At 34.9% G+C, this 13,779-nt stretch overlaps 1 protein-coding gene across 2 annotated transcripts; it reads right to left on the reverse strand.

Annotated features, from left to right (window-relative positions):
* Positions 1–350: 350 nt before the first annotated feature.
* PRL1 (pleiotropic regulatory locus 1) lies at positions 351–13,511 on the reverse strand. Of its 2 annotated transcripts, XM_008786522.6 has the most exons (17): positions 13,152–13,364; positions 12,955–12,979; positions 12,372–12,492; positions 11,260–11,341; positions 11,106–11,168; positions 9,101–9,185; positions 8,214–8,306; positions 7,571–7,634; positions 7,375–7,460; positions 7,174–7,275; positions 6,922–7,005; positions 5,471–5,531; positions 5,316–5,382; positions 5,116–5,193; positions 1,197–1,261; positions 945–1,022; positions 351–837 (listed from the first exon to the last, which is right to left on the reverse strand). In XM_008786522.6, the coding sequence occupies exons 1-17, from the start codon at positions 13,292–13,294 to the stop codon at positions 665–667; spliced, it is 1,470 nt and encodes a 489-aa protein (XP_008784744.1). In that variant the 5' UTR covers positions 13,295–13,364; the 3' UTR covers positions 351–664. The 2 variants fall into 2 exon arrangements, with proteins under 2 accessions (XP_008784744.1, XP_088558844.1); XM_088702718.2 differs by lacking the exon at positions 12,955–12,979 and having other exon boundaries at positions 12,372–12,507; positions 13,152–13,511.
* Between the last annotated feature and the right edge of the window lie 268 nt (positions 13,512–13,779).

Raw genomic sequence — 13,779 nt, forward strand, 5'->3', positions numbered from 1 at the left:
GTTTTTTAATATATGAATGATAAGCATTGGCACTCTCTTCATAAATAAAAAAAAAAAATGCTACTCAACCTAGCGATCATTTATTCCACAAAAAGGACTCTCAAATCACATCCACACTTATTTTCCATACACAAGGAAACCTTATCAGCTGTAGATATCAATCGTAGAAAAGATTGGTCATTTTCATTGTTGATCTCTAGCCCCCGTCCCAGCTTAACAAAATAAAAAACTTAAAACAGAGCATCTACAGACTGGGCAGCTGCATCGCCATCTCTCTAGTGTCGTGTGGCTGCTAAGCACATCATCAAGAGTATATTCATGCAAAATTATGCACACCATGTGACAAGTGCTGTTTAAATCTTCGTGACTTTCAAGTGAACCCTTTTTTGCTGGCACAAGCTGCAATTTTAGATTTCTTACAACTCTACTGATAAAATCATGATAAATGTAGTCCATCCTTGATATTCATCAAGTACCAGCATAGTTAAATTAACACATACAGCTTCATAAAGCTGATAATTCCACAATGCAATGTATAACCTTCTGAGCAAGTAGTTCTGCATTTTCTACTTAAATGTGGAACCATTCCATCACGCGCTTAAGTTGCAGGCAAATAAATGGCATCGCCAATGCTGCCAACCTGAACTACTGGCATAGGGTGCCATCAGTACCTCCGAAATTCTTTTGGAGGCTTGAAGTTTAGTGGATGAGTTTCTGGTGTGGCAGTTGGATCTTCTTTCCACATCTTAATAGTTTTGTCTGCCTCACAAGTAACAAGCCTCGAGCCGCTTATATCATATGAAAGAGCATATATACATGCTTCACTGTCCAGTGAACCTAAAATTCCAATTTAAGAACACAAAAGCAACCATCATTGATCTATTTTTAAGTATTACCAAATAATGAGGAAAGGCACACAGTTCCCATCAATGAAAAAAACTCACCAGGCTGGACAATAGTCTGGGCTTGCTGGAAGTTATGGCCACTTTTCCAATCCCAGAACCAAAGGCTCCCATTGTCACCTTCAGGAAAAGTTGCAAAACAGTTACACCAGATAATGGCTATTTATTTCACTGTTAGCTAGGTAAGCTAGAAAATATGATATGCTACAGCCAACTTGAATTTAACATGTAACCTAACATAATTTAGTGCATTTTTGGTCCATCAACTATTAATTCATTACGTATACAGCATACCTGCAGTTGCTAAGACACCATCTTCATTAACTGCCATCGAATTTATTATTGTTTTCTGCTGGGACCTGCACAAGAAAATAGTGGAATTTAGAGTTTAAGGATGAATAACATCATCATATGCATCTTACACACACCATAAGACAATATATCTTGTCATAATATACTGTGCATTGAAAGATTCTCACCATTTTCAGTTCTATCGTAGCAAAAGACTTATCTTTTAAGCAGAAAAGACTCAAAACATTACATGGACAATTCTTCAGTATCTTATGTCAGAAGATAATAGTTCTTAAAGCAAAAGCAGTTGTTAATTTGCTAGGACACATTTTCTCCCTTTTCACCAGATCTTACAAAATGAATGCCTGTCGAGCACTCACCAAAGCCTTCTCAACTATGTTTCCCTCTAAGACAATAAAAAGTGCACCTAATGAAGAAACAGCTTAGGTCAGCTTCAATAATGCACTGTAATGGAAAAGGCAAGAAATCTCCTCCACTCCATGATGGATTTGGTTGAATATTCATTTGCTAATAGATTCCAAAGTTGGAATATTTTGATACAGTCTTTACCACCCTATATATATCAGTACCTCACTTCTTTCCACTTGAAGCTTGCAGCTTGGACCGCAATACAATTTCAACGGGGTTCCTACAACTATTAAACAAACAACTAGTAGATTCCAAGATATGTCCTTTCAAGGTCTTCTATTCATTCACGATTATCTCTTGGCTTGTAACTATTCTCAGGTTTCCAAGTTGTAAACCTGAATTTCTGATTACTAGCTTTTTACAACAGCTAACTGGTTGGCTCATGCCAAAATGTCTAAGTTGGTAGAATCACAAGTCTATTTTTGTTTACTAATTATGCCTCTAAGCTTCATACATGCATCCTTTTTCATATTATATATCGCCTTTTCATGCAACTTTATCCGTGTCCAAATCTTCCCTATGTTTATCATATACACATTTACCGTCTTTTTGAAGCCTAAGAAAATTTTAAGCACTATAATTGCTGTTTAAGTATATCTTAGCAGGTTACACTTAATCTAAACTTTTAGGAGGGGCTTCATTAAGGTATCCAGAGAGACAATTCCCTGAGGAGAAAGGGGGGAAAAAGTCAAGGTTGACTTCATCTTTTCACACATTACTAAGAAGCTCATCAAACAACATTTTCTGCTTCCATCTTGTCACGATATTCTGAAAACTTGGTCTTTGTTCAATGACAACTGTTTTGCTCCAAGGTAGCACACGATGAGAATTCATCACTAGTTTCATTGGTTGTTTACTGGTTTTTGTTTGAGTTAGTTTGCATTCCTTGAGCCTGCGTTAGGTTTGCACATTCAATTCAATATTTCGAGGTCATTCTGATTCTGTAGATTATATATTATTATGTTTCATTAGTTCTATTTCATCATGTTCGAGCACACCATACTAGCTTCCGCAATTACAACTTTAATTCTCATGTATTTATGGTATTCTTAATGATTCTGTTTTGAAAATACACAAAAAATAGCTCCTATATACTCTTTAAAAACTTAAGGAGAGACCAAAACATGTGAGAATAAATATAGAACAGATAGCCAAAACAGTTCACTACAGCTTATAGATATGAAAATGAGAATAAGAAATAGATACATGTAAGGAATGTTTAAATATTAGATTGTTTTAAGTGTCTAATTGTAGATGAGGTTTAATCTATGCAGGCACATAACATCCATGTAACAGATAGCATAATGTCTAATGCAACAAATAAACCTTATAAATGGATTTCGTTATATAGAAGATTTTGGCCATGTTAGGTTCCAGTGTAGTTTTACCCAAGTTACTTGAATAGGAGCAATAATGAGAGCAAAAATGCAGGAAGAAAGCTGAATAAGTTTGGGTAAAATTATTTGACCATTTTTGGTCTAATAGTGTCATCCAGGTTTAAGAAGAATAAATACCTGAAAGGTTGTTTTGCAGCATAAAGCTGAGTAGCAGTTTTTTCGGATTCATTCCAGCTTACTGACTAACCAAACAATTCCTTAGATTACTTGGCAACCATTATAGTTCAAAGAAAGCTCCTCATTAATATGGATTACATTGCAAAAATTTCTGAGAAGCCAAGACAATTTTATTCTAGACAGGATGAAACTGAGGTCAGCAAATCAGCCTAGAGAAGAGAAAGGCACTAGGCCTTTTACCCTTCTACTAACGGTTTGGTAGATATACCAATTCTTCACCCCAACTGGCAAAAGAAAATCCTGTCTTCATTTTTTTTAAGATCAATATTAGGGGAATTTGGCAAATTAGATAACAAGATTTTATGGAAAACTTGAGCTAAAGGTTCCTGATAATTATTTACGGGTATCGTCCTATCAAGGACCTTCTTGGCCAGGATTTTAGTACATTTGTAGAAAGAGAAATTAAATTATAGAAAGGTAAAGGATCTTAAGGTGGTTTGACTTCTGTATTATATATCTGTGTGTGTATATATAAATATGTATATATATGAGACATTTAGAAATTTGATTAACATATGAATCTCCATGGAGATTTTACCCATGGATATCACAAAGTATTCCTTCCAAACAGTAGTGTACATTGTATGCATTACAAGAAAGGTCAATGCTAACTTTGGAAGCTCAAACTATATGTGTGCATGTCATGATGTTCAAGTCTTCTTATGCAGATGCTAGCGCAAAAGGGAAGTGCAAAAGTAGAAGATATTAACACCGTATGTCCCTTGTGAGGGCTGCAGACTGTCGATTCACAATTTCAACTCCACAAAACTCCAAGCCTATGTTCATTTAACCTTCCACTGACATGACACCACTATAAATATTCAAACCTATCTTCAGTGGGACCTGTCAAAGTTTTGCTGAAGAACATCATTTTCTAAAAAGGTTTTCCAGCACTTCACTAGCTAAAAATGAAACTTCTACATTTCTTCTCATATTTTTAATTCCAAACAGCAAAATTACTCAAAATGGTTATTTTGCAGGCTTCTGTTTTAATCAGAATGTATTTATATATACACCTAACAAATTACATTTCATGTCCATTCTATGAATTATAATTTTTTTTCTAGAGAGATAACTCCATAAATTATAATATGAATCTTTTCTATATAGCATTGATATAATGTTTAATGTTGTTACCCATATTATCAGTCATTAATATATCATCCTCAAATAACATACAATAATGTATCTACTCCTAAGTATTAACAATAATTATATATAAAGAGAATGGGAATGTGAACCTAAGGCCAACACTTCCTTTAGGCTCTCTGAAGTGAAACTGATATTTCTTGCCACAGCTCCCTTATCCTTAGTGCTCTCAACACGCCCTTTCATAATTCCTTTTTCTGCTTCAGATCTCATCAAATTAATAACTCAGATGGAACTTCCAAGTAAATTCATATGTAAAATCATATGCAAATTACTACTTTCCTTCAAACTTTGCATAAAAAGATCTCCCAAAAAATATAACAATATTACCACAAGGAAACTGCAGTCAATTTGCTAAAAATTGTTCCATGACCCATTCTTATAAACTTATTTTTAAGCCAACAATATTCTATAATTTTTGTTGTCACTTTCATTCTTACAAATTGATATGATAATAATTCCTTAATAGCATGGCATCACTTTAATATCAAAATCCATTCAGTAAAATATTCAATCAAAGGAGGCATACAAAATGTATGGCCATGTATTACTTCATTTGATATATCGATTTTTAAGCTTGTACTATGATTAGATGTTATGATTAGATATCCTTGATTTTAAAGCGATAATATTGACTCATAATCTAAAGCATGTGAGAAACTATAAGCTACATTGCTTGAACATATGTTTTTTTTTATCTGTCATTTTATCAGTAACGTATTATCAATTCATTGTTCAAATAGAAGATGCACTTTTCAGTGATTACTCACAGCATATTGTGCAAAAATTCTCCTCTCGGAAGGCCAAATTTTTTTATGTTGTCTGCTGATGCTGATGTAAAAGTTTGCCTGCAAAGAAAAATGGAGAAAATAGCATAATCCGCTAACTGCAACATTAAGAATTAAAGAAAGAGAAAAAAGAAAGACGCTTTTAAAAATGAGGCTGACTGCCATGAGTTAGAGGGACATACTCTTTTGGATGAAATGCCATAGCACGCACAGATTTCTTATGATGGGTGAGAGTTAACATTGATTTTCCTGAAAAAAGGGATTTTGTCTTCAGAAGATGAAAATTAATACAGATAAATAATGGACATTGATTTTTTAACAAAAAAAAAATCATTACCAGCTGCTAGATCCCAAAACTTAATAGTGGTGTCATGAGAGCCAGTTACTACTTGTGGATCCTGAAAAAGGAAAAAAGTATTGATTAAACTAACAGCCACACAGATAATTCTGCATTTTCTATGACCTGACAAACATCCATGACATATCAAGAAAAAAACGAGGGGAGGAAAAAAAGACAGCCAGGATTCAGTAGATGAGAAAATATGAACAGAACTGTAAATGATGAGAGACCAACCTAAATTTCTTAAATCCTAAATGCAGGCATCATCAATGATAATGCATAGAGCGGAAAAGTAAAAAGTCAATTAAAGGATACTGACTGAAAAGAAAGGTTCGTCACATTAGAATTTAGATTCAGGAAAATCTCAAACCAATTGATAAATCTGGTTTTTCTACTAGCAGTATTTTAGAAGCAGTACTTAATCACTCAGTTGTGTTGTTGGTAAAAAAATGATTCCCTAGAACTGAAAAAACAATAACAAGAATAATTTTGTTTACCATTATCTGTTACCCAACTTCAACTACCCATTGGCTGTTTCTTTGAAGGCCTATCAAAAAAAAGTTCTGCATTTGACAGGATTTGTGGCAAGAAGTATTTTAATTGTCTACTCAGCTTAGACTGCTACCTAATCTCCCATATTGACATTGATTGGTGTGAACGCCATAATTTTATTCAAGAAGGCTGCATTAACAAACAGTAATTACTCTTAGTTCCAAATTTACAATCCACTGCCTCCATTTACTCTCTTATATCGAATAGCATCTATCCCTTCTTGCCTCCTCCTCAAAACCTATAAGGTCTTAATAATATTTAGAAACAAATGAACATACGTAATTTATTTTCTTATATGGAGAAAGCATATTATTCATTATGCACGACTTCACTCTCAAGGGGGAAGTCTATTATTGAACAGCCTGGAAAGAGAATATGCCAAAAAATAGCTCTTAGCAACAATTTTATGTGACTTATGTCATAATGTAAGGCACAAAATTCAGGTTCAATAAAGGAAAAAATGTCAAACAAGAACCTCGAGTCCTAAAAAAATGCTCCAACCCACACATATAGATCTATATCACACTGCTTCACACAAAAAAAAGAGCAAGAAAAAAATTAGATTGTTTAAGTATGTTGATGCTGGATCTAAGATGGAAATTTAGTTCTGCCTCATAAAGAAACGAAACCTTGTGGATGGACTTGCTTCAAATTGATCATTTGGTTTATTACACAAAACAATGGGCAATTATAGAGATTATGCTAATATATGTTGATGAGTCCATAGAAATTGCAATCTTCATAATGAAACCAAATCGCATGTCTCTGTGATGCAAAATTTACTTGAACTTCAACATATTAATTCCTGGATAACAAATAATACACTTTGAACGCCCAATACGATTCTAGGCAAATATCGATGAACAAATGTCCTGACTAAATAAATGTTTGCATACCGTTGGTCGAGCAAAAACTGAACACACAGTGTTATCATGCCCGGATAAAGCAAAAATCATTGCCTTAGTACGAATGTCCCAGACCTGAGAAAAAGAAAAAGAAGACAAATCTGCAATGTCAAGCATATGTTCAGATCTACATCAAAACAACTTGACACTGTACCACAAATTGGTTCAACAACTATCAACACAAAATATACGATGTAGTTTAAACTTCAACAATATCTCATTCCAATTCATATAAATGCATACCCGACAGACAGAATCTCTGCCACCTGTTAGTAAAATATCGAGAGATGGATGAAGCGCCAAACAATACACGCCACTCAGATGTCCATGATAAGACCTAATCACCTATTCAAAAGATAAATGAAATGTAAATTACAGGTCAGTAGACACCTCATATGGTGTAAATTTGTACGTGTTTATAAATAAGAGTCTGCAGTAGACAACCTTATTCTGTTCAAGATCCCAACATTTAACTTGTTTGTCATCACCAGCAGAGAACAAATAAGTATGACGTTGACTGACAGCAAGCCCTAGAAATATAAGCACATGTTCGTATCATTATTTTCCAATATTCTACGTAAATAATACACAAGAAAAGAAACCAAAATAAAGCTATCAATATGTATTGAATGCAACTAACCGCGTATTTGTTCAATATGTCCTGTCAGTGTGAGCTTTAATTTTCCAGATGCAACATCCCATATCTTGAAAAGGGAGAAACAAAAAAGTAGTAGCAAAAAATTAAGCAGCCAGTTGAAATTTAAATCAAATAAAAGGACGTCCCTTTTTTTTGTTAAAAATTAAATAAATAGTCATAGCCATAATCAAAATACAAAAGGGTAAGAATGAGGGGAAAAACACTTCTTGTCCTTTTCAACCCAAAATTAAACAACTTCAAGTTTAACATACATAAAATATGTTTTGGCTATCATAGAATCTAAGAAGCAACATTTGAATCAACATAGTTCAGAGAAAACTTTAAACATGGTCAGCAGGAATATCCTTACAGATATCCCTTGTGAATCAATCAATCTATGCATTATCAACCTTCAACGAAAAAAAAGGAGAAATAATCTGAAAGCTCAGATCCCAAGTGTAGAAAATGAAGTACAAGTTCATTGTGCATTCAAGAAATGCCACAAGGTCAAAGACTGACCCACTCATTGAAATATATGATGATGATACATCCTAACACATAATGGCAGAAGGAAAAAAATAATCATAATCACAAAAACAACAAGTATCTACAACATTAATATAGCCCTATATCATGCAAGGTGAACCTTTATTGTCCGGTCTGCAGAACCAGTACAAAACCATGAATTGCTCGGATCGAATGCAATGGATCTCACCCATCCCAAATGACCACTGATAACCTGCATAAATTCAATGAAGTAAATCATACTGAAAAAAGTGATAGAAAAGAAACTTAAAGCAACAGAACAGAGAAACACCTACCACTGCAACTATAAAAACTTGGGTTACTTAAAGCCCTTTAATCCATAGATTATTACCCACCACTGCAACCATAAAACTCTAAAACTCTCCTAATCTGCTGAAATTTCCTAATGTTTCAATTCCCCCACACATTATGGTTAGTTTTTAATCAATTTTAAGTCCCTCAAAACGAAAAGCCCTCAAAAACCCATCCTGTAAAGTGGAAGACAGAAAACTAGTATGCCATCTCATAGTTTGCTTATAATCATCCATATGGCTCACATGAGTTCAGAAATGTGTGTATTAGGCTTCCTCTATATCACAGTGGTGCAGGGTGTCATATAACTGACATATCTCCTAAATCCTTTATCAAATATGTAGATGAAGTAAAAACTGAAAGAACTGAAAAGCATATTAGTAGCATCATAAGAGATATAAACGTCTTAACATATATTCCAGTTAGGGAAGTAATTTCATACATCAAACTTCCACTAATATATTATCAAAATGGCTGCACAGCATGCACAATTCAAAGACCTTTATTGAGATTTTAACTATAAACTATAGTTACTTTGTGCTAAAATTCCAGTAATTAAAAATTATAGAACCTAGAATAGTAATTGCTTGCTAGAAAAGTGCACCAATTCATTCAAGAATCGGAATTAATTCTCACACAATTAAAAGTAACAGCTAATAATAATATATTATAAGGCCAAGAAATAAGCAAGCATACTCTATAATTCTTCCATGGAGGATGCCAGGTAGGACGAGGCCATCTACTTGGTATCCTTTCCATCAATGCCGATGTGGATTGATACCTGACAGCAATAAGAACTATTGTAAGAATTTCTTCCTAGAATATTTAAAGCATTGTAGTAAGAGTGACGAATTATGTTCTATCAAAAAAAAGGAGTGACGAATTGTGCAATTGAGCATATTCCTTGCATTCATAAATCAAATATCTCAATTTTTGCTTAAAGAAAGTAAAACATTAACCAATTTCAGCCATATCAAACTTATATGTAGCTCAACTGGTCAAGAGTACTGACAGCATGTTATCGCTGGTTTGTGTTGAATAGGCACAACTGTGCATAAGAAGATAGCCTGTATATACAGATTGTATACAACAACCCAGATAGCATTCTCCATTAGGTAATTTGAAATACATTGCTAATTATAAAGGTCTCAAAAGAAAAATATATCATTAATTGGTGAACTGGATCCAGACACTCTGTCAACTTCATTTGGCCTCTTGTTCAAACTTCAAACTTGGATAATTTCCTAACTTTGGGCCTGCTTGGGTAACTTAGCAGGATTGAGCAGGATTTCCTCCTGGATTCATGAATTGAGCAGCTCATTTAGGCATGACCCATATCAACTCAAACACCCAACCCCCCCCCCCCCCCCAAAAAAAAAAAAAAACAAAAACTTAATCCTACAGGAGAGCAAAAGGACCCCCGTGGGTCTTTTTTCTCTTTCTGCAATTCCTGACATCTTCTCTCCTCATCATTGCCAATCATACATCCTCTCCCTCTCCTCCCCTCTTCTTCCAGACAGGTCCTTAAATTCTATGCAAGTTCAATTTTGCTGACTAAATATTCCAACTCCTTGATATGGGATATAATTGAATATTTGGCCACTTTCAAGACTACTTATCTATTAAATTTCAGAAAGGCTGGTTCAATCAATTACACTGACTATTTCAATTTAATTAATACAGAAATACCAATATTCCAGTGTGACTGGTCACCTTCCAAATTGCTAATTTCCTGTAAACAAAGTTTATCATTTTTTTCCTCAACAGATCAACTCGAGGAGCTGGAACAATTCAGAGCACAAATTGGGTCAAAAAAAATCAAGGACAGCTACAATCCAATATATAGAGGTACCTGGGCATCCAACAATGAAATAATAGGCATAACTTTCTATTGGTGAAAGTAACAATAAGAGTAGAGGTGACTTACAATACACTGGACAAATTACCATATTATATTCATGTAAGTAGTAAACTACAGTGAAGAGCTCAGGATAACAGTTCTGACAAGAGGCGGTACAAGTGCATGAAGCATATTCTGTATTAACTAATAAAATGTTGAGAGAGGACTATATGACAATCCTTCAAAGTGCAGATAACACAAGACACAATCTTTTTCGCTGCTTAAAAAGGCTTTGAAATTTGCGATTTTTCTTACAATAATGATAACTAGTAAAATTCATGGACCTGATGAATAGAAGCTTCAAGTTTCTATAAAACCTTAAGGAATTTTTAACACAAGCAAATTATTTATTAAAATGAAGTTAACAAGGTCTATCTCTAATGTTCAAACAATATTAACTACAGGAACTACCAGCAGAAAAATTTTGTTCAGATATTGCTAGTACATCAACGACTATAAAAGAGTCATCATTCATAAGACTCAATACTAGAGAGACATCTCAGGTTCAAATCACATGGTAAAAGGAGAAAAGAACCACATCTGTCAGAAGAATCCACTCACTTTATGCACAACCCATACTGCATTATGATGAAATGACAACTACCATATGCAAAATGTGAAGTTTTTAATTTATATGAACATGAAGTGTCTCCCTCCTAATCTGCAGCTAATCATTCTAACAGAAAAAAAATAAAAAAAATAAACTTAACAACCATTTGAGAATTGTTTTGAAGATGATCAAATGTAATCCTTTTGCATTAACTCAAGCAAGGCAAAGGGAAAAAAAGAAATGTATATCACCTTTCTGAAGAGCCAGGAATCGATACTACAGCCCCTGTATTTCTGCTTGGAATACCAGGTTCCCTGTAAAATATATAGTGTTAGCTAATCTGAGTAAAATTTGCAAGTATTTATTGTAGTACACAAACACAACAAGATAAGATGGTAGACATACGGGCCCTTTGGTTGCATTGTTGGTGCAGTAACAATAGCACTTTGGCTGCCCTCTTTCTGAGAATTTCTGGAATCCTGGATGCCTGTAGGAATAAATTTCGAGACCGTTACAAAAGAATAAGCCCAGAACAATGTTAAGCTAGCATCAAGAATTTTCAAAGACTATTGGAAATATCAGAAACAAAATTAACCATTTGATGTTCTTATGTTACACTAGTGCCAGGTCCTAAATATAATGGCATACAGCAAGTTTTAACAGTAAATTTTAGTGGACCATACAATGCTGCACATGAGAGTCCACATCCTGCAAGGTAGCAAGTTAGAAAGGACAGTAAGTAGGATAATCACTAAATCTAATGAATAAAGGAGGCCTCTATAGTAATATATGGTAGCGAAAAACTTAAACCTTTCCTTGAAATACATATTAGAATACAGATTCTATTGGTGTAACTTACTTGTGCCAATGATCTAAAGAAATAAAACATATACCCCACAACCAAACAAATCAAAACCATTTCTTCTCTGAATCTTCAAATGACCCTTCTACTAAAAAAGGAAAAAAAAACAAAAAAACAAAATCTTAGTGCAATAAACTCACCAGATTAATTGTGTGCATTCCATACTATATCTAATCAAACACCACAAGTAATACAAAAATAACAAAAAATAATATTACTAATAGAAAAGAAATGAAATCTACTACTTGCTGATAAGCTCCAGCATGTTGAATATCAAAGCAGTTTTCAGAAGCCAACAACATTTCCTACATTTTTGACATTAGCTGGAAGAGATTATTAATAACAAATTAGTATTTTAATTTGCTGTTTCTAATTTCTTTAGGGACATAATATAAGCAGAGAATTGCAAATCCTTAAGTTCTTCTTTTCCAATGCTTTGATGAATGAGTACCATCACGTTCAGTCTTTCAAGGGTCATTTACAATACACCAAGTACACATGCTACAATGAGGCAACCATCTTATAGCCTCAGACTCTTAGTTTCACAGAATATAAAAGCTTTTAAGGGAAACCAAAAGGATTTACTGAATGGTTCATGAAGCATGTAAAATTTCAAATATTTTGTGCACTAAAAAACGGAACAACCACCACACACCTGGAAGAGCCAATGCTGTGGAGGTCGATACTAGGTCACCTTTACCCTGAGCACCAGCGCCACCACGGTCCTGTGCTTGCTCGATAGACAAGTCCATAACTGATCCATATTCAGCATGTACCTTCAAATCAAGCAGCTGCAACGTCAATACTTCGTTCACTGCTCAGAATTAACACTACAAATATCCAATCAGACAATTTCACTGGCAGCATAAAACACAGTATCTTTGCTGCAGTCATCCTTAAGAGGACGATGAACCATAATCAAGAAACCAACAGCCAAATTCAAAACTTTTCCCTGCCCTTTTTTACTAAAAATTTAAAAAAAAAACTACCAGTTAAATTACATTTTTCCCAGGATATATCATGTTCAATTGCTCTCCAGTAGTTTCACAACAACGTGAGCACTCAGCCCCTTTAATTTGACCAGATGATTCCTTCTTAACTCGAGACCTCGAAAAAAAAGCAAGAAAATCTTGCACAAGAAAAAAAGAACCCTGAAGCAAGCCTTTCTCTTACAGACCAGATTAATAAAAGAAGCTCGATAAGTAATCGAGAAAGAAAAATAAAGAGAAAGTTCGAACCTTGTAGCTAATTCGAATCTTCTTGCTGCAACGCCCCGGGCAAAGACGAACATAGAACAAACCCAAAGTCAGGAAGAAAGAAGCGATTCAAAGATATTGGAGAGAGATAGAGAGAAAAAGAGGGAGAGAGCAGGAGAGGAGACGAGAAAGGGGAAGAGAAGGGAAGAGGGATTGGGATTTAGGGTTTATGGGAGAACCTCTCGGGATCGGGGGGAGTGGAGTGGCCGTGGGCGGGGGAGAAGAGATCGAGGGCACGCTTTAGGGATTTGAAACTAAGCTTCTTGAGCGACTGCGGCTCCACGGGCTCCATCGCCGCCGGTGCCGCCATCGCGCCCGGCATCGACCTCGACCTAAAATTCCCCTCCCTTATGAGCACAGCTTTCTGCTTCTTTTTTTTTTTTTCGCTTTTTTTCTAAATATCGGTTAGGGTTCAAACCCCACCCCACTGATCCTACACCCGCACCGTCTCCACGTGCTGATATCTCGGCGCGCCATCACAGAAATCAGCGGTCATGATTGACTGTATGTACGGCACTGCTGATGCACGTAGTGTGGGCAATAATTCCTCCATCCTGAGAGCTAATATGCCGACTTGAACTGCGAAGGTATGTTAGTACAAAAAATTACGGTCAAATCCCTTCTAAGGTTTTAGATGAATTATTTATAAATTCTTAAGTGACAAGTCAATCTAGCATGCTGCAGTAATATTATTTCTTACTTTCTAGTTGAGATATAAATTAATTTGGAAATCCCGATGCAAGTAAAATCTTGAGCATATTTAGAAACCCTAGTAAGCTATAACGAAAACATAGCAATACATGATAG

Source organism: Phoenix dactylifera, chromosome 8, assembly GCF_051530095.1.
Source record: "Phoenix dactylifera cultivar Ajwa chromosome 8, Ajwa_hap1_PhDact_Kaust_v1.1, whole genome shotgun sequence".
Lineage (NCBI taxonomy): Eukaryota > Viridiplantae > Streptophyta > Magnoliopsida > Arecales > Arecaceae > Phoenix > Phoenix dactylifera.

Excerpts from the sequence above, each read along its gene's own strand:
- PRL1 (XM_008786522.6), bottom strand. The coding sequence starts at position 13,294 with ATGCCGGGCGCGATGGCGGCACCGGCGGCGATGGAGCCCGTGGAGCCG. Across the intron at positions 11,342-12,371 it reads CACAGCATTGGCTCTTCCAG|GCATCCAGGATTCCAGAAAT; the intron begins GTGTGTGGTGGT and ends TTATTCCTACAG. Across the intron at positions 5,532-6,921 it reads CAGTTTTTGCTCGACCAACG|GATCCACAAGTAGTAACTGG; the intron begins GTATGCAAACAT and ends TTCCTTTTTCAG.